Source organism: Gouania willdenowi, chromosome 20 (genome assembly GCF_900634775.1).
Source record: "Gouania willdenowi chromosome 20, fGouWil2.1, whole genome shotgun sequence".
Lineage (NCBI taxonomy): Eukaryota > Metazoa > Chordata > Actinopteri > Blenniiformes > Gobiesocidae > Gouania > Gouania willdenowi.
This window is the reverse complement of record NC_041063.1, coordinates 9,644,181-9,663,694: the sequence shown is the minus strand read 5'-3', so window position 1 is coordinate 9,663,694 and position 19,514 is coordinate 9,644,181. Positions and strand designations below refer to the sequence as shown.

The 19,514-nt window shown below is 38.7% G+C and overlaps 2 protein-coding genes across 4 annotated transcripts in view; one reads left to right on the top strand and one right to left on the bottom strand.

Moving 5' to 3' along the window:
- rsu1 (Ras suppressor protein 1) overlaps window positions 1-8,925 on the bottom strand; it is a 30,393-nt gene extending 21,468 nt beyond the window's left edge. For 2 of the 3 annotated variants that reach the window (XM_028435006.1, XM_028435008.1), the window contains exons 1-4: window positions 8,308-8,418; window positions 8,079-8,209; window positions 6,508-6,558; window positions 2,951-3,071 (exon numbers count right to left, since the gene is read on the bottom strand). In XM_028435006.1, the coding sequence (XP_028290807.1) occupies window positions 2,951-3,071; window positions 6,508-6,558; window positions 8,079-8,187 (281 nt within the window). In that variant the 5' untranslated portion in view covers window positions 8,188-8,209; window positions 8,308-8,418. Of the gene's footprint in view, window positions 1-2,950; window positions 3,072-6,507; window positions 6,559-8,078; window positions 8,210-8,307; window positions 8,419-8,845 lie in introns of those variants that run through there. The other variant, XM_028435007.1, reaches the window with a different exon arrangement.
- A 404-nt stretch (window positions 8,926-9,329) lies between these two features.
- On the top strand, window positions 9,330-18,167 carry trdmt1 (tRNA aspartic acid methyltransferase 1). Its single transcript, XM_028434443.1, has 11 exons — window positions 9,330-9,661; window positions 10,300-10,409; window positions 12,176-12,252; window positions 12,352-12,423; window positions 14,168-14,233; window positions 15,417-15,486; window positions 15,566-15,649; window positions 15,953-16,251; window positions 16,449-16,506; window positions 16,720-16,849; window positions 17,855-18,167. Exons 1-11 carry the CDS (start codon window positions 9,598-9,600, stop codon window positions 17,953-17,955), a joined length of 1,131 nt encoding a protein of 376 aa, XP_028290244.1. The 5' UTR covers window positions 9,330-9,597; the 3' UTR covers window positions 17,956-18,167.
- Window positions 18,168-19,514: the final 1,347 nt, after the last annotated feature.

Genomic DNA, 19,514 nt, shown 5'->3' with positions numbered 1-19,514 from the left:
GATTCGAACTGCTGACCCTCCGATTACAAGCCTGCTTCCTTAACCACTAAACCACCATCGCCTGGTGGTATAAACAATTCTACATGTAAAGCAGGTGAAACTGAAGCCTTTTAAATGACTGAATCAAAGTAAACAAATTGGATTAAAATGATTTGTTGTTCATTACAATTAACTCTGGTGACATCTGCTGGTCAAGCATCTTATTAGTCATGGTCCCACAGTGATGGAAGAGGTCCACAGTGGACTGGAACCGGCGAATTTCCGGTTTCCCATTATCTTCACAATCACTAACATTTCTTACATTTTTACATCCACTCCAAAGATCTAACTACATTGTCGTTAGATCTTTGATACAATAGAACATAATACAAATTATAAAGCTTGGAATGGTTTTTTGAGAGTTTAACAATTTATTTTGTGGCCTTTTGTACAATGAATTGCCAGTGTTTATTCAGATTATAACATTACACTATGCCCGTCAAGATATATATATATAGAACTTCATTACATAAATGTCTGTAATTCAGTGCATTCAAGTAAATATTTGCTTGAAAATGCCACGCATTGCGTGCAGTGGTCATTGGTTTCTTTTCAGTGTGATTTGATTACTTTTATTCATCACTGTGGAAATAACCTTGGATGTTCAGCAGTGTTTAACTGGTCTCAGTGTGCAAATCTCCGCAGTATTTTAAATAACTTGATGTTCAGAGGTTGTTTTCAGATGTTTTTTTTAAAGGCACACAGATTTTTAAAAAAACATGTTTTGCCCTTGTATTTTTTGCTTGAATCGAGCTGTTTTGGAATTACTTTGTTTAATACACTAATCGCATGAAAATACTCGGTTGACTACATGCCTGACCACTATGGCTAAACAATTAATTGCACATGCGATATCGCGATATCGTAAAACACATTTTTCCAATTGCAAAGGCTGCAATTTTTCTTTTTTTAGTAAAAATGTATTTTAAGTTTGTTGGGAATTTGATTTACCTTAAAAATGTTCAATAGGTTAAAGCAGAGATTAGTTCTGCTTACTTTTCCTGCGCTTGAGAATGTGTGATGTCACTGTTCTATAATATTATCTGTTTATTTTATCTATTTATAGACTGTCCTGTTATGAGTTTAAGAAGGGCAGTCCACATGTTTACATGTTTCATGAAACGTGACGTTAGTTAGATATGTTGAAGAGGTAAAGCCACAGATTTGTTTGCTTTATTGTTGTAATCTGTGCTTTAAAATGTATATTTTCCATTTATTTAAAGTTTAAATTAATCTGAAATTGTTTATTATGAAACAGATTGATTTTTGCTTGTGTTTATGGAAAAATACATGACAAGAGGTCCTTGAAAAAACAATTGCATATTAAATCGCAATATTGAGGGAAAAAAAAAAACGCAATTACATTATTTTCTAAAATCTTTCAGCCCTACTGACCGCCACCTTCCTCCTTACGAGTTTATGAGAAGAACATGAAGGGGAAGCAGAGGATGTGATGGTGTCTTGACCAAAATAATCAAATCCAACCCACACAATTCAAACATTATCTATGAGCACAAGGCTTCATGTCTGTGAAGGTGAAACCCCAGGAGACAATAATGGGATGGACTGTGTGATGTGTTGATGATGGTCAGGCCTTACAGCACATTCAGACACTGGCTAACTGCCCCTGTGAGAACAGGTCACAAATGAGGTTTTGCTGAGAGGTAAACTGAGTGTTAAACAATTGTTCTTGAAGATTTGATGATCAAATCAAACAGTGTATGTTTATGAATTGCTATAGGACAAGATACACTGGGGATTTTAAACTTATTCACTGCAGTGATAGAATTTTCTATTGATTTGGCGACGTTAGCTGCTCGCCTTTGTCAATATTCAACAATGTCATGACCACTACAGGAAGAATAAAAACAAGCCAACACCATGGGGAGTGGACACGCATGCTAAGCCTATAGACATACATGATTCCAGGAGACGGCCCTTATATTTCAAATGTGTTTGGCAGATTAGAAAAACAAACCAAGGTTCAATCCCACTAATGTATGTCCACATTGAGACATGCAATAACAGGGAGGAGAACAAACAAAGAGACGTGAATGCACCGTCTGAATAGCGGTGTGAGGCTTAGACTACCCCAACCATGTTTGTGGATCAATATACAGCGTTGCGTCCAAATCCCCCCATCATTGACTTCCTGTATGAGCAGACATGCCATCCATTATGTGAAAGAAAAAGATTATCACATTCAAAAATCTAGGATGGAGGTTTTATTTTCCAAGTCCTGATCAGAGAGATGGTTTTAAATATGATTTTAAGCTGGGGACAACAACTAAGACATTTTTAACTGCACCTGTATTTCATCCAAAAGATGTTCGTATGCACTACGATGCCAGTTTGCTTCAAACACACTGGCAAAGTGACATTTATGGCATTTGCATTCATTCAAAGTTGCTCCAAAGTTGTACTCAAACTGTTTACACAATTCTTCAGGGCTGAGCTTTAAAACACTCACATCTTTTTTAGGTAACATACAATTTTGTTTGAAATTAACTATGTGCACTCCAGCATTCCAGCCTTTAAATTCCTTTTGCACTTCAAATCTTAATTAGAAAAAATGATTTTGAAGATGACATTTTGCTGCACAACTCTTAAGTAGGTGGCCAGTGTCCCCATGATTCGAATCCTTCTATATTTACCTTTTATTAACCTTTGTACACATTTGCGTAATGATTTCAGTATCAGCAAAGGCTGCTAGATGGCGGTTTTCAAAATGTGATGCAGATTACTCTCGCTGCAACATTTGTGAAGCAAAGTGTTTTTAGATTGAATTTTTATTACAACACAAAAACACTCAAAAGTATAGAAAATTGATACCATTGAGTAGCAATACTGATTCCCCGGTACCAAGTGTTGGTAGCGTGTTAGTTGAAATGTGAAAGATACCCATCCCTACCCCAGGTTGAGGTGTTTCAGCTTCTGAAGACTGCTGATTTGAGTTGGCAGCTCCTCAATCTGGTTGTTAAACATGTTGAGAACTTCAAGGTTCTTCAGTTCAGAAATGTTTGGAGGTACAACTAGAAAAACACAGACAGACCATTAAAATTAGTTTGATCATGATAGATCAAATCAGCAGACAACAGCCCTTAAAAATTACAGTATTAGGCACCAATCATGGCACATTGTACAGGCTATCCATGCAGTTTCTGAATGTCAAAGCAGTGATGGCTATTCTTCTGTGTGGTTTAGTTGTGGACAAACGGGGAGAATAACACTTTGATAAGGATTATAGATAAGCTGGAACAGATAACTACTTAAATGTCCACATTTTAGCTGCAGAACCATTGGGCCATGTACGACACATTGTAGGTTTATTTCATCAAAACAACATTATCACAGATTGTAAGGTTACACTGTTTAATCAAAGTGGAGAACATTTTTCAAAGCATCCTACTTTCTCTTAGTGTAGCCTTTCTCAAAGAGTGGTCTGTGAATGACCAGTTGTCTTGTGGGTTAAGTGGTCCTCGGTATGAAAAAACACTGTCTTTCTGTATCCCGCTCCATGTGTTCCAGGTAGGGGGTGCAAACAGACCGTCCCCATGTCAGAGACAACCTGATCCATCAGAGTATAACATCTTCCATTGCTCCGTAGTTCAATTCCCAAGGCTGAAGTGATGAACAGAGGTCAGAGCCGTAACCCACCATCTTGTTTCAACTATTCAGACATGTATTTTCACAGCTTTCTAGCAGAAGTTTTTCAACAGCTCAGCTGTTGGATAAACCCCACAGACCAGCCTTTACTGCCCAAGTGCTTTTGAGCCTTGTCCGTCTCAGGGTCTGTGGCAGAACCTGAGTAATAGTACCAGAGTACTTCAGAAAATTGCAACCCACTCCGGTTTATTTATTTATTCTTTTTTTCAGGCGAGAGACCACACATGATTTTTCCATGTTGTAGTCGCTCCATAGGTCGGTGGGGAGAACTAGCGCCCTCATACGGCCTCAAGTAGACGCAGGTGGAGTCTTAGCATCTTCCTGAAGAAGACAGACTGGGAAGCACCAGACACTATTTATCCCATAGCTGGGGAGCAGTTGGGGGTTAAGAGACTTGCTCAATATCCAACAGTGTTGGCCCGGGTGAAACTCGAACCGGCGACCCTCCGATTAACCACTAGGCCACCTGCGTTATTCTATTCTACAGAAGTTTATTATTTTTTGATCAATCTGACACATCAATGGTCTGAGAGTGTAGGAAGTCCCACTACTCTGGGTCGTGTCCTGCCAAATACACCATTCCCCATAAAGCGGCGCGCCCCTGGATAACAGGTTGACACCTACGTTCATGATCCCAGGGACGTGCGTCACTCTCAGCGAGAGGAGATGCCAACACTCCACAGGATCAGTTTGCGTGCCAGTGACAGCAACCAACGTGAGCGCAACCCGCCCTGAGGGTTGATGTATGCCACCGCCATGGTGTTGTCCGTTCTCACCAGGACATGATGTCCCCTGAGAGACGGAAGGAAGTGGATCAGCGAGAGGAACACCGCTGACAGTTCCAAGTAATTTATGAGAGCACGCCGGAGGATCACATCCCAGCGACCCCTCACAGACCCGCCCTCGTGGGTCCCACCCCAGCCTGTCAGGCTGGTGTCCGTGGAGACCACCTTCCACTGAGATTGCACCCCTGCGCAGCAAGGACGTGATCTCCTCCTGTAACACAAGGGCCGCAGCGCGGAGGGCCGCAGCGCGGTGGAGCCCTCTGCCGGTGGCAGCCCGACCAACAACTGAGGGATCTACCGCACAGCGGAGGAGCCCCCTGTCGGTGGGACAGGGAAAGACACCCCGGGGCGAGCACACACTTCTCGCTCCAGAGGACAGGGGGACCATGGGTAAACCACTATTCCTGACCAGGAGGGGACCAGAGCCTCCCTGCGAGTGGAAATAACAGTACCCGTCATTACTTTGCTTACAGTGGCAGACATTGCTTTTACATGATGCGCCGCTGGCCTTTGGCCTAGGGGTGCGAGCGATGAACACATCACTCTGTTTTGAACATGAGTGCGTGTTTGTGGACATGCAGGAGGGGCAACAGCTGAACATCCTGCGGAACCAGTCTGTCTCTCCCGAATAGCAGAGGGCCGAGCCTTGGCAGAGGGGAGGACGGGGCGTGAACAGCCCGAGAATGCACGGGTGAAAGCAAAGGGGACAAAGCTGGAAAACGAGGGAACGTCAGTTTCGTCATCAGAGGAGAAGAAAGCTGTCAGGCAGTCTTTTTCATCCTCCTCGTCTGCACGCGCTGAGTAGGCTGTGCTGGAGCAACAGCAGCAGCCGCCGGAGCTGCAGGGATACCGGGTAGGTAGGCCTCGTCGAGGATGTGGCGGGGCCAGCCGGGGAACGGAAGGTCTTGCCGCCTTAAACTGCGGCCCCTGGGGAGTGGTCTGAGGAAAAGGTCTTCGTTGCGCCGGGGAGACAAAGGCGGAGAGCCTCATTGTCTCTTTTTTTCTCCTTGCAGAACCGCTGCATGCTCCTGAACAACCATGTTGCTCATCACCTTTCCCATAGCCTGCACAGAGCAGCAACGAGAGGCTCCACCGGCGGCATACGAAGCAGTCCAAGGCTCTCCATCGCCTCACAGTCGAGGGATGAGGCACCTGACACGGGGGTTTTCCTGGTGAACGGATGGTCCTTCCAGGGATGAGCTACTTCCACAGCAGCTCAGGAAAGATTGGAAGGATTTGTCTCGCAGCGCCTTTCGAAAAGTGGAGCTTCTTCACTTCGTAGAGGGACCTGGAGGCTTTGACCGCTATGCGGGCATGTTCCACACCCAGGCAGTTGGGGCAGACTTTGTGCCTGTCCTTAGTGTAGATTTTACCCCCAAATGGACAGAGGCGAGCCCCAGAGCATCCCGCTCCCTCTGTGAGAAGCCTTAGCTTCCATCACCTCGTGACGCAGTTAGGAGAGTAAGTGGCTAGCTTACGCTACCATGAAGCAGCTAGCACAGGTGCTAGCAGGGATGCAGACCAACATTTGACATTTGCACTATTTGTTTTGTATAAATTGAGTTGCAAATTAATACTTGTTGCAAATTTTTGTTTGCATTATTATGGGAGAAAGATACCATTCCAAACTTGATAGTCTGTGTTATTCAGTACTGCTTTTGTATGCAAAAAAGACAGTTGAATTCAATTAAAGACACAGTTGAGTTTTATATATTACATACTCACACATAAATTACAGTAGGTTTAGTTGTTTCCTATACCAGCGGTAAAAAAAATGTCTCGTAATCTGTTATTGATTTGGTCGACTAAAATAAGAATAAAAATTTTTTGGTATTTTAGTTGATTAAAATAAGACCAAAATTAAAACAAATCAGATGACTAAATCTTTAAATTTTAGTCAAAAGACTAAGACTAAAACTAAATGAATATTTATTGTCAAAATTAACACTGGTGGAAAGGAATCAGCCAATCTCAAGCTTTAGTCACGATTTCTAGTTCACCAGGGCTAGCTTCTTACCTGTTAGCTTGTTGTGACTGAGAACCAGCTGAGTGATGTTCGATAAAGTGACTGTAAGAAGACACAACACATGTCAAAGATGGATCACAACTGCATGTACACAACAATGCTAAAAGTACACATGGTTCTGCGATGCAATCCTTATCGTGTGTTTCAGAAAAGGTAGAACAACCCTGTCTCTCACTAACACCGTATTGTGTATCGTACTGTCTCTTACTAACACTAACTACTGCGGTAAAGTGAGCCTTCTGTTCAGAGTACATGTATGGTAAAGCTAGCCGCCAGTCTATTAGTATACTAAACTTTACGTAAAGGCGTCTCTTCCCAAATAACATAATTTACCATCATGGCATTCTTAATACAAGACCACTTAAAACTTAATCACCAAGTAATAGACATGCGTTTTAAATTAAGGTGACATTTCAAGATTTAAAAAATAATAATAAATCTGTAAGGAAAATACCAACTGTAAGCAAATGTTTATCTCTAATGTGTAAAAGTAGCACAACACAGTTTCTCTCATAGATTTAACTTAATAATAATGACACTAATAATGATTATTATTATGACTAATTATTAACATCAACCCATTCTTTCAAAATCAAAGACCAACAAACTAACATATTTTGGCTATATTGAAACTTTAAAAAAAGAAGAAAAAAACCCCACTCCATTGTTACAGTACAATTCCACTTTAGACTAATACTTTGTCTTGTGACAATCTTTGTTTGGGGACAATCTGATTTGTCATTTCAAAATAAAAGCCCTTGAAAGAAGCACATCTGGAGTGTAATTCCTATAAATCCAAAAAATGATTAAAAAAAAAAATAAATAAATAAATAAATAAAAAATAATGCCCCCATTGTTACGCCACCATTCCACTTCAGGGTGAAAGTAGCCCATCCCAGGATATCACCCACAACGTTTTGGAACAGTCTGATGTTTGGTTTCAAAATAAATACCCCTCAAAGTAGCACATCTGGGGAGTAATCCCCTTCAAATTAAAAACATTATTAAAAAAAATGTCCCCATTGTAACAGCACCATTCCACTTAAGTAGGATAGTAGCCCATCCCAGAAAAGCACACACAATGTTTGGGAACAATCTGCTTCTGTCATTTCAAAACAAAAGCCCCACAAAGTAGCACATCTGGAGTATAATTCATATAACTTCAAAACGTGTTAATTTTTTTTTTTTTTAATCCCGATTGTAACAGCGCAATTCCACTTCAGCATGACAGTAGCCCATCCCGGGATGTAGCGCACAAAGTTTTGGAACACTCTGATGTTTTATTTCAAAATAAAAGTCCCTCAAAGTAGGACATCTGGACTATAATTCCTAAAACTTCAAAAAATTATTAAATAATAAATCCCCGGTTGTTACAGCATCATTCCACTTCAGGGGAATGGAAGCCCATCCCAGGAGAATTTCACCCACAAAGTTTTGGAACAATTTGATGTTTAATGTCAAAATAAAAGCCCCCCAAAGTAGCACATCTTGGGTGTAATTTCTATAACACTAGCACATATGTTACCGTGCTTCGTAGAGAAATCATGTTACAGGTCACTTACACAGTCCAGGGATGTCTAACATGTTGGAAATGCTCCTGTCGCACATCTCCACCTCTGTCAGGTTTTTATCCCGACATTCCTCCACCATCTTCTTCAGAGACTTGGACATCGTTCCTCAAACACAACTTCAGCTGTGAATTCAAACACAAAAACAGGACAGGACACTGCACATTAGTACGCTAACTTTTAAGCCATAGGAGTTTCAGTAGCACATAAAGTACATTTTTACCGTGGGGAATAAAACACAAATAACAGGAATGAGTTTCAATCTTTCGCTGTGAGCTCAAACCCAACCGGAAGTGTGTGTGCGAGCTTCCATTCCATAAAAGGAATTTTCATTTTGTTGGTGTAAAGGGGAAGCCCATAGATAATACTCAATAGACGCTGTACTGGCTGCAGAGAAACAGTCAATGCGACATCTATGCCTACATGTCTATAGGACGCAGCCCCTGCCCTGTCCTGCGTCAGTCTGTGTTTTCTTTCCTCATCCACAGGTCCTTTTACTTTAAGAAAATCATGGTTATTTTAAAGCAACTCATTTTTAACTGTGCGCATCAGCCTTTTGTTTATTGAAAAGGCATCAATTTTGCAGCTGTTGAGCTTCTTTAAGAAATCGGCTGCATCCTGTATTTTTAAGACGAACAACACTGACCTTTTTCCGTACAACTTTATTGAGTTTAAATTATTTTATTTATTTAAAAATAAATAATAATTTAAAAAAACATGGCTATATTTAAATACAATCCGTGCAGCATCAGGGAACTCACAGAATCATATTTACAACTGCCAAAGAGAAAAGGACATGTTGTTGGGGAGGATGGAGAAAGAAGGGCTTGAGTACGGTGGCTGAGAAGTGCAAAACACATTTGCAAATTATTGCAACACATTTTCCAAATGACCGCGACAAATTAACAAATGACCGCAACACATTTACAAATTACTGCAACACTTTTGCAAAAGATCAAAACTAATTAAAAAAAAATACGAAAACACACAATTACAACGTTTCTTTGTAAATCTATCTCAACATTTGTAAAAAAAAAAAAAAAAAACAAAAAAACAAAAACAAAAAACAAAAAAAACAAAAACAACAACTGCTATTTGTATTATTATTATTTTTAATTGTATATTTTTTTTTTTAGAAAATTATGTATGTATGTTTGTTTTCAAATTTGTAAATTTGTTGTGGCATTTGTAAAAGTGTTGCAATAATTTGTAAAAGTGTTTGGCACTTCTCAGCCACCGTACTTGGGGGATCAGAATTAAAACACATACTGGCCTGTGGGGAAACCGAGATACAAAGAAGGCATATGATGGGTGTATTAATTATTACAGAGGACGGGATTGATATGGACAATTTATGAAAACTGTAAAAGTGAAACTCCAGAAGATGGCGGTAGCGCAGCAATAAAGGCGAAAGCTGCCAGAGTACCCATTCTAACCGCTAGATGGCAGTGCTGGTAATGAAAGGAAGGTAAAATATGAAGGTGAAGAAGAGCAGAATCCGGCAGCAACAAGGATGGAGGCGCTCAGAGTGTTGGAGCTGTACTGTGGCATCGGAGGGATGCACTTGGCTTTGAAAGGTTCGTGTTCTGACAGACACTATCCACGCTAGCTCATAGGGAGGCTTTCAGAATAATACTTATCTATTTATTTATTTTTTAAAGATCAAATGCAAAGTAAGAAATTGAAGTTTCCAGGTTATAAAACAGTCATTAACTGATCACAAAGAACGACAAAGAGCTGAGTGTGAGGCAACAGATGGATGAGGAGCTTTAAAGTGCTTCAACTATTTATTTATTTATTTATTTATTTATTTATTTTTATCGATCCAAAGGTGGATTCAGGCGTTACAGTAGCTCAAGCTGCAGTGAACATTAGTAATCCTCCTACCAAGACAAATCACTAAATAGTCCTATAGAATGCTTATACATACTGTACACACACACACACACACACACACACACACACACCTGCATTTTCATGGGGGGAAGAAGTTCTGTCGAGTATTGCACATGTTTCAATAAAGTTTTTTTTTTTTTTTTGCATAAAATATTTTTTTTCTTAACGAATTAACACAGAAATTAATTAGATAAATTAATTCAAAAAGTGAATGCTACAACGTTCACAAGCCTAATATCTATATCTGAAAATGTGAGTGGGAGATGACATTTTTGAATCCAGCTAAAGGATTTTTATGTTGTTTTTTTTTGTTTGACAGAAAGTGGAATTCCTGCACAGGTTGTAGCTGCTATTGACATAAACACCACAGCCAATCTTATCTACAAGCATAATTTCCCAGACACTCCACTCTGGAACAAGACCATAGAGGTAGGTGGGAAGTAGGGGTGTGTATCGTCGAGTCGTATCCCGATACATAGGTCACAATACGATACATCCCGATATTGAAGTACAAGGCGATTTTTGCGTTTTTTTTTTAAGTATATATATATATATATATATCATCCTTTATATTTATCATTATTATTATTATTATTATTATTATTATTATTATTATTATTGTTGCTGGGTTGTTCGTTGTTCTTTGTTGTTCGTTGTTCTTTGTTGTTTTGTTTTTATTTCTTTTATTTCTTTTTGTTGCTTGTTTTTGTGCACCAACCACCAAGTCAAATTCCTTGTACTGTCCTTAAAACTGTACATGGCAAATAAAACATTTCTGATTCTGATTCTGATTCTGATATATGACTTAAGAAACAACTAATCTGTACATTTGTACACCTTCGTGAGAACATTATGTATGAAATGTATTTTATGGCATATTTTACACTCAAAACATTGGCTTTAACATGCCATGTGTCAACAACTTAAAATAAAAAAATAACATACAATCTGCCTGTGGCTTTTAAACCAACTTTGACTTTAGTGCAACTTAACTGAGGTATAAACCTAGAACAACAAATAAATGCAGAAAGTTAGTACTTTATTTTTAGATTTTATTGAAAAAATACAAGCTAGTCAAAATGCCCAGGTTTCAGTGCACTTCTTTGTGTAGTTATAATGTCTCCTGCACTGGAAAAGACTTTCCTGGTTAAATAAAGGTTAAAAAAAATAAATAAATCGATATGGATCCGTTTAGACAAAATATTGTGATTTTTCTTTTTTCAACACCCCTAGTGGGAAGCATTGAATAAATACTAGGAGGGGACTAATGTTCATTTAGTTTTGTGCAAGGCAACCATAAGTATCACAGCCGTAGTTGGTTTTTTTATTTGCTGATCACACTGCTGGGAAAGTGACTCAGATGTCGCAGACATGTGGCTTACCAGGTAGAGTAAAAGTAGGACTGCTGTGTGCATGAAATGTGTGGTGAGCTGGATGAGTGCGTCATTGTGCTCCTCCGCTTTAGCAGAGAACAAAGAAAGAACTCATCAGCCAGACGCCCTGTTCCTTTGTTGAGACAGAGCAGGTTCACAGGGATAACATCACATTGTGTTAGCGGTAGCCCTAGTGATAAAGGTATTGATACGATTCTTTAATTAGCACCTAGGTCACATGCTTTTTAGGTGGCCACCATAGTATCTAGGGGTGTTGGGGAAAAAAAACCAGGAAAGTCTTTTCCACTGCAGGAGACATTATACTACAACTACAACTACTACTACTACTACTACTACTACAAATACAACTACACAAAGAAGTGCACTGAAACCTGGGCATTTTGACCAGCTTGTGTTTTTTCAATAAAATCTAAAAATAAAGTACTGGCTTTCTGCATTTATTTGTTGTTCTAGGTTTATACCTCACTTCAGTTGCACTAAAGTCAAAGTTGGTTTAAAAGCCACAGGCAGATTGTATGTTATTTTTTTTTATTTTAAGTTGTTGACACAAGACATGTTAAAGCCAATGTTTTCAGTGTAAAATATGATTACACTGAAAACAGATTAGCTGTTTCTTAAGTCATATATATATATATATATATATATATATATATATATATATATATATATATATATATATATATATATATATATATAATATTGTATCGTATCATGACCTATGTATCGGGATACGAATCGTATCGCCAGATGCCAGGCAATACACACCCCGAGTAGTAACGTTTGTGTGTATTTGTCTGCCAGGGAATACCTTTGGAGGACTTTGACAAATTATCTTTTGATGCAATTCTGATGAGCCCACCCTGTCAACCTTTCACAAGGTAATTTAAAAAAAAGTTGTGTTTTTTTTTTTTCAGATCCAAGTAATTATCTCCTTGAATAGTTTCTTTCTTTCTTTATTTTTTAATTATATTTTACAGGATTGGGCTTCAAGGTGATATCAGTGATCCAAGAACTAAGAGCTTCCTCTACATTCTTGATCTTCTGCCCAGGTATTTATCTTTACTCATGCTGACTAGACAGTTGTACAAGTGAAGGGAATCCTTTCAGTTCAGTAAAGCTGCCTTTTATTTTCAAACTATCTTTGCATTTGAAATAACTTTTAGGACTGATCCATGATTCACTGATTGCAGCAGCAATATGATGTCAGTGACTTCTTCTGTTTTAAGTTTTTTTCCTAATTATCAGAAGAGATCTTTAATACATTAAGTGTATCAGAGAACTGTAATGTGATTTTGTGATTGGCTTAGAGCTAATGTCAATTGGGTTGTGATCAGCATGTCGTATGCTAAATGAACACCAATATTTGAGAAACAAAGTTTGTCTAAAGTGACAGATATCTGGAATAGTTGGAGTCATTTACCATTAACATCCATTTGTGAGATCTTTGAGGCCCAGAGTTCAAGAGTTAATCCAGTAAGATTGAAACAAAGCTCACAAAGACATGAATGAAGTTCTTCAGCTATCTATTTTGTATAGAATTTGGTCCATATATATTATGACACTGACATAAGTTTTGTTATTTTAGTTGTTTTTAAAGGTCCAGTATTGTGCTATTTACACCCATCTCCAATTGTTCTAAGAACCCCAACAACATAGTATTTCAGGTATATTTTTCCAGAGTTTTAGCCCTCTGAAAAGTCACTTTCATGACCACTGGTGGGCCTTCATGCATATGGATGAGTAGGCGTGTCTGTAGACGCCTTTCCGCTGATACCTCGTTCTGCCCGATCGGAGCACTTTTGGAAAATCGATGAGAGAGACTTCCAGGCCCCACCAGCCAGGACTCTACCCAGGGACGAGGCTACCTGCCCCGTAAGGGGCACCAGAGATGCCCCTGGTCCCACTGATGGGTCTCTGAGCAATGAGCACCGACTTCCAGAGCCTCTAGCATAAATTGCGTGTAAACCTAAGAGAAGCTTATTCAAGGTGAATTAATTTTGAAGTCTGGATCTAAGGTGATGTTTGTCAGTCCATTCAGAACGGCTGGCAACTGGGATCATCTATGTATTGATATTTGTCATTGTTTGTATCCATTTATTTTATTAATTTTTTTTTAAATAGTGTTTAAATTACAGGCAATTCTCCTGACCAATATAATACTGATCGTAAACCCAGGCTGTGAAAGAACCTGCCCAGGCAAAAACACACATTAGATTGTTTTCAAATGAAGCCTCACTACAGATTATTTAGGATGTTTCAAGAAAAATATATTTAGCGCTCGTTGAAATCCTCCTATTCTTTGCTGATCTACCGTTTCTCAGTCCAGGGATTGTTTTTCAGACCTTTGTTTTCTATCGTTCTCCTCTTTAAAATCATCTATGTAAAAGTAATAACAAACAGGAAGCTTAACAAAACAATTTACAAACCTCTGGGAAATAGTCCTTTGAGTTAGCAATCCACACCCTGAGCTGTGCAAGCTCTTTTCGATACCCAACTCGATGTTTTATTATGTGCGGTCACTTGAGGCCTCTTGCAAACATGAGCAAAATCTTGTTGGTAGGAGAACAAAGAAATGTCAACGCTGTCTAAATTATTTTTAAGTTATTTGTTTTTGCCAGAAATGGTGTTTCTTTGTTTATATTGTTGCCACTTGTGTTTTTTTTTTTTTTTTGTCTTCAAAGGAAAAGTTTTATTAGACTGAGGCAAAGCAAAGCCGCGATTGTGTCTCTGTGCTGTAAAGTAAAGCCATTCTCATTTTGTCTGCATTCCATGAACTTTTCAACTTGTTACCAGACTGTTGAAGCTGCCTCGCTTAATCCTGCTGGAAAACGTGAAAGGCTTTGAGACGTCCTCTGCCAGGTAACGTAGGCAATCATACACACCCCAGAAAGGGACTGTCCTGGAATTAGAAAACAGACTTTTACCAGTCAGAGAACTGGTAATGACATTGTTGACAAATTACATGAAAAACCAAACTTTTAAATAAAAGCTAAGCTTTCTAAAACTCATTTAGGGTTCCAGAATGGCTGGTAGTTATAGATAAAACACCGTCTGATTGCTTTAACTTTGGAGGCACAGCCAACAGGGACATGATCTCATGGTCAACTCAGGCCTCTAGAGAAATGATGTTCTTTGACCTTACGTAGCTTTTACCAGACTTGTTTTCAGGGCTTACACTCAGCCAAGAATGTTTGTCTGGTACCAGTTAAAACAATGAAAGATACTGTATGTTCTTTGAATTACAATTATTACATCCTATTATTATATCCTATTTAAATGCAAAGTGATATATAATACTATTCAGTTATTGATTTCAATGTACAAATATTTTTTTTAAAGCAAATGAAAACAAGTACAGTGTAGTGTTGCTTACTGGTGTAAATAACTTCATACGAATCAAATACTTTTTTAGGTACAGCACATTCAGCCACACCTTTCTGCAACTAGCTATACAGGGTTTTCCTTTCTTCACCAGTAGTTTAAGGTTTTGTCTATTTGTACGGTTGCCGTATGGACAACCCCCGGTGCTATTGGTACGCTTACCAAAGTACATGTACGTAGCATCTTAGGGTTAGGTTATAACCCTCTATCGCAACAATTTTTAGGGTTAGGGTTAGGGAAAGGTTTAGTCATAGTCACGTGACTTAAACTGGCCAATGACTGACCTATCACCCGTCCTAAACTGGCCAAATAGGGGCACTTCGTATGGATAGAATGTCGGTATATTGATGCAGCAAATATACGGATAGCCACTGCCTTTTTAATTCGTGCAGACCAGTGAGCCAGAGTGGACTGGGTTTAGCTTGCTGGCCACTACGTTGAATGTCTGAGCTAGAGTGAATTGGGAGGTTGGAACGAGATTGGAAAAAGATGTTTGTTTATTCCTGTGTGCAAATAGTTGTATTAATGAGAAACATACTGATGTAGAATGAATGCGTTGTATGGGGGGTAGGTAGAGGTTCATTATCTCTTTGACAATAGGAAGGATCCCATCTGGAACTGGATTTTGACCCTGTCCTAAGTTCCTGCTTCTCTTCTCCAGGGGCCGTTTAGTCAAGGTGTTGACAGAGTGTGGATACTTTTTCCAGGAGCTCATGGTCTCACCCACAAGCGTAAGAAGGACCTATTGGGTAGAGAAACTTGTGGATGTTTCTTTAGTAGTTGATTTCATGTGACTGTTTTATTGTCCAGGTTGGAATCCCTAACTCAAGACTGCGCTATTTTCTGATTGCTAAACTCTCCAGTGACAGCTGGCCCACTGCTGCAATAGCAAAGGTACGTTTCAGTGTCATCTGAAGTTGGCATTCATGTGTTTGAACTGCAGTCTGAATGCAAATCTTTAAACACCTGCTTTTGGATCTTTTTTGGCAGTGGCTATCCGTACGGTTGTCGTATCAATATACCAACATTCTCTCCGTACGCAGCGCCCCTATTTGGCCAGTTTAGGTCGCGTGACTAAGACTAAACCTTACCCTAAAACAATAAGCACTAAACCAATAGCACCGGGGGTTATCTGTACGGCAACCGTAGGAATACACTGTCATCTTTTTTTGAGGACTAAATACACTGTTTGTGTAGATTTCAGATGTCCTCTCACAGTCTGTGGAGATCAATCCTTCCAAGCAGCCTGTCGTTGGAGCACCGTGTCCACAGGGGGCGCACCCTGTTCTGTATAAAGTAGAAACCACGCTGGATGTCCAAAGAAAGTCAGAGCAGAACAAAGACCTTTCTGTCAGATGCATCCATGAGTTCCTGGAACCTCTAATGGAGGAACACATCTCACAATATCTCCTCTCTCCTAAAACTCTGCTGCGATACGCTCTTCTTCTTGATATTGTTCAGCCTACATGTCGGAGATCCATCTGCTTTACCAAAAAGTAAGTTCTGACAGCATCACGTCTGCACCACCTGATGCTTTATCAGTTAAAGGAGATGGAAACGTGTGGCTTAGTCAGTGAACACTTAACGAAAGAAGCAGAAGATGTTTAAGTATTCTTAGCTAACCTGTGACTTCAACCTCTGGCTACAGGACTCTTCTCATTTGGTTGTTTTCTTTTTGTTGTGTTCTATGCAGCTATGGGCGCTATATAGAGGGAACTGGTTCAGTCCTACAGTGCTGCCCTGACAATACGGTATGGTCGGCATGGATTCTATACCTGAAAAACACTTCCAATGTTGCTGAAGAATTGCTAGCTAAAGAACACGCATTCAATCAACAAGACCTTCATTAGGTTCTTTGGTTCTGAATATGCCTGTAGAGTTCACGACTCTGTTTTAGTGCGGTGTCGTCAATTGTTTCGAATATTCCACAATTAAGTGCATTTGTGTGTTTTGTGTGTGTACAGATTGATGCTGCATTTACAGGTTTTGACCAGTGCTCTGATGAAGAGAAACTCCAGCGGCTCTCAAAATTGCAGCTCCGCTACTTCACTCCCAGAGAGGTGTCCAATCTCATGGGCTTTCCCCCGAGTTTCAGTGAGTCGTCATGTGTCTGGCTTCCAGTGCAACTAAGTCAGCCCTATTGTTTTTTTTTTTTTTTTAACATATTTTTTCACAATGAAATGTCATTACACCTCTCTCCACATGAAATGACCTTCTATAAGTGGCGTGGGAATCAAGATAATGAGGCTGTGATAGTGAGGTTTGGTTTTAAACCAAGACATTCAGAAGGAAAGATGGCAGTGGATTTCACCAGAAGGATAATTGGACACACGCAGAGATGATTGGAGGATGATGATCCACTGTGGAAACCCTTAAATAGAAATAATGCTGAAATAAGAAGATGAAATGCTGATATGATCTATAGACTGAGGTATATAGTAAAAAATACTTAAGTACTCTACTAAAGTAGGTTTTTTGAACATTTTGTGAAGTAGATTTTTAGCCTTATTCACACAGGATTAGATTTACCTAGGGACCACATGTAATACATAAATGACCCCCCAACATCTGATTTTTATGTGGCGCATTCACACGGGACAACCAAAGCCTGAGATTTAGCTGAAATTTACAGACATGAAACAGTGTGAGTTGATGTTAAAACAGCTGGTCAGGCTTTTGACCACAGCTTGGTGCTGTTACTGCTAGCGCTAGCCAGCTGTATTAAATAGAAGGTTACAAACAGAAAAAAAAGATTCTTACCACATAGTGCAAAGCAGGACATGATCTACCATTGACTTCTGATATTGCTCCTTCTCTTTTTGTTGCCGTACGTTACGGGCCGATAAGGTTTTGCTGGCCAGGGACCCAAAGGGTTTTCTAAACACTTCAATACAACCTCCATTCTTTGCCAAAAGTAAATAAACATGAGTTTACCTCATACTGAGATCAATTATGAGCATATATGCTTTTACTATTGGTAACTAACTTAGTAAATAACTCCCAGTATGACTCGTCAGTTTTGATCCACCCGTGTGAGTGTTAGATTGAGACTGTGTGACTAAATATTGAATATGTTTGTGTGGATTCTTTTGTTTGCAGACTTTCCAAAGCAGATCTCCAAGATTCAGCAGTACCGAGTTTTAGGAAATAGCCTCAATGTAGTGGTGGTGTCCAAACTCCTGCAGCTCTTGGGTTCCTAACTTCATAGACTACACGGAGGAGTTGCCTTACCTTCTGTCTTTTTTTTTTTTAACATACCTTTTTTTTTTTTTTCATGTGATTAATTCAATGTATTAATTTATCTCTGTAATCCGTCACTCAGATAATCTATTTTATCTCTATAAGTTCAGTAAACAAGGTTGGTTAGTTCATAATTTTTTACCTGACTGTATAAAGACTGTACTTTCTCTAACCTGCAATGTCAAATCATTTAATTTCTTATTAATGTCAGTTAATTTCATGAAGGTGCTTTGGATAGCGGAACCCTATAGCACCGGGGATTGTTTGTATGGCAACCGTACGAATGGACACTTTCCTAAATATACAGTTAATCTGAATATGATTATGAATTCAGACTTGTTGAGTATTGGATTAATGAAAATAAGTTGATGATTAATGCTGAAAAGACTATAATTAAGGTCAAATGATGTTTTCAAAGATTCTCCTGTTTTGAATTTGTTCTATTGAACTGGTAACTGGGACTAAGCGGCTTGGAGTGACAGTGGACAGCATGGTAACAGGAAACAGTCAAATAAAGCAGATATTAAATAGAATGCAGAAAATACATACCAACTCAAATTAGGAAAGTATTAGTGGAATTAATGGTTTTAGAATATTGTTCAGTTATTTGGTAAAACACAACAATTACAAATTTAAGGTGGACAAAATGAAGCAGCTTGGCATGTTGGCCTGGCTGAATGTAAGAGGTAGGATAAAGTACACTATTACATTTATTAGGAATGTGATCATTAGAAAAACACATGAACATCTTTTATTGTAAGTTGACTTTTTTCAGTGATGTGCATCAGGACTCCACATAAGAGTCGTTTTGTGTTACCTGTCTGTCGCTCCAATCAAACACATAATGGTGCATTATGGGGAGAGATTTGACTCAAAAATCTTCACATTTTCACATGGTTTGTGTGTGGTTTTTTTAATTTTTATTTTTAGATTTTCACATGTGAATGTTTTTTTTAGCTCCTGATCCACATGTGTGTGTAAAGCACCATCCCTCCACTAGAGGGCAGTATTGAAGTCTGCCAAAGATTCATATTCACTCACTGAAGCCTTCACTTTGTTTGACAAAAAGTATATATTTTAAATGGATTTTTATTAGTAATAACATTTATTAATTTCATTCTAATGTACCGTAGACCAGAGGTTCCCAACCTTTCTTGTCTTGTGTACCCCTCAAGCCTTTCTGTCATACCATGAGTACCCCCTCACTCATGTGTTCATGATTCTCCAACAGTAGAACATAACAACTGAATATTTAACGCAAGTCATTTTATTTCATCTTCTTTAATTAAACAATATTGAAATCTTCTTATTTAACTAAAATTAAACATAAAATGATGTTGCCTTCAAGGCAATAAAAATGATAAATATAAGAATTAATATTATAGTAAACGTTTTTATTATTAATAGTAACATATTATGATTATATTGTTATTAAATTTAAATAATAAAGCTGAAATTAGAAAAAATAATAATAATATGAATACAAAACAAATAATTAACCTGCCTGTGTTATATTTAA

What these genes read in the sequence shown, in the direction of transcription:
- trdmt1 (XM_028434443.1), top strand. Translation starts at nt 9,598, where the DNA reads ATGGAGGCGCTCAGAGTGTTGGAGCTGTACTGTGGCATCGGAGGGATG. An exon ending in TCATGGTCTCACCCACAAGC is followed by an intron (nt 15,487 to 15,565) that starts GTAAGAAGGACC and finishes TTTATTGTCCAG; the next exon opens with GTTGGAATCCCTAACTCAAG. An exon ending in TCCATCTGCTTTACCAAAAA is followed by an intron (nt 16,252 to 16,448) that starts GTAAGTTCTGAC and finishes TGTTCTATGCAG; the next exon opens with CTATGGGCGCTATATAGAGG.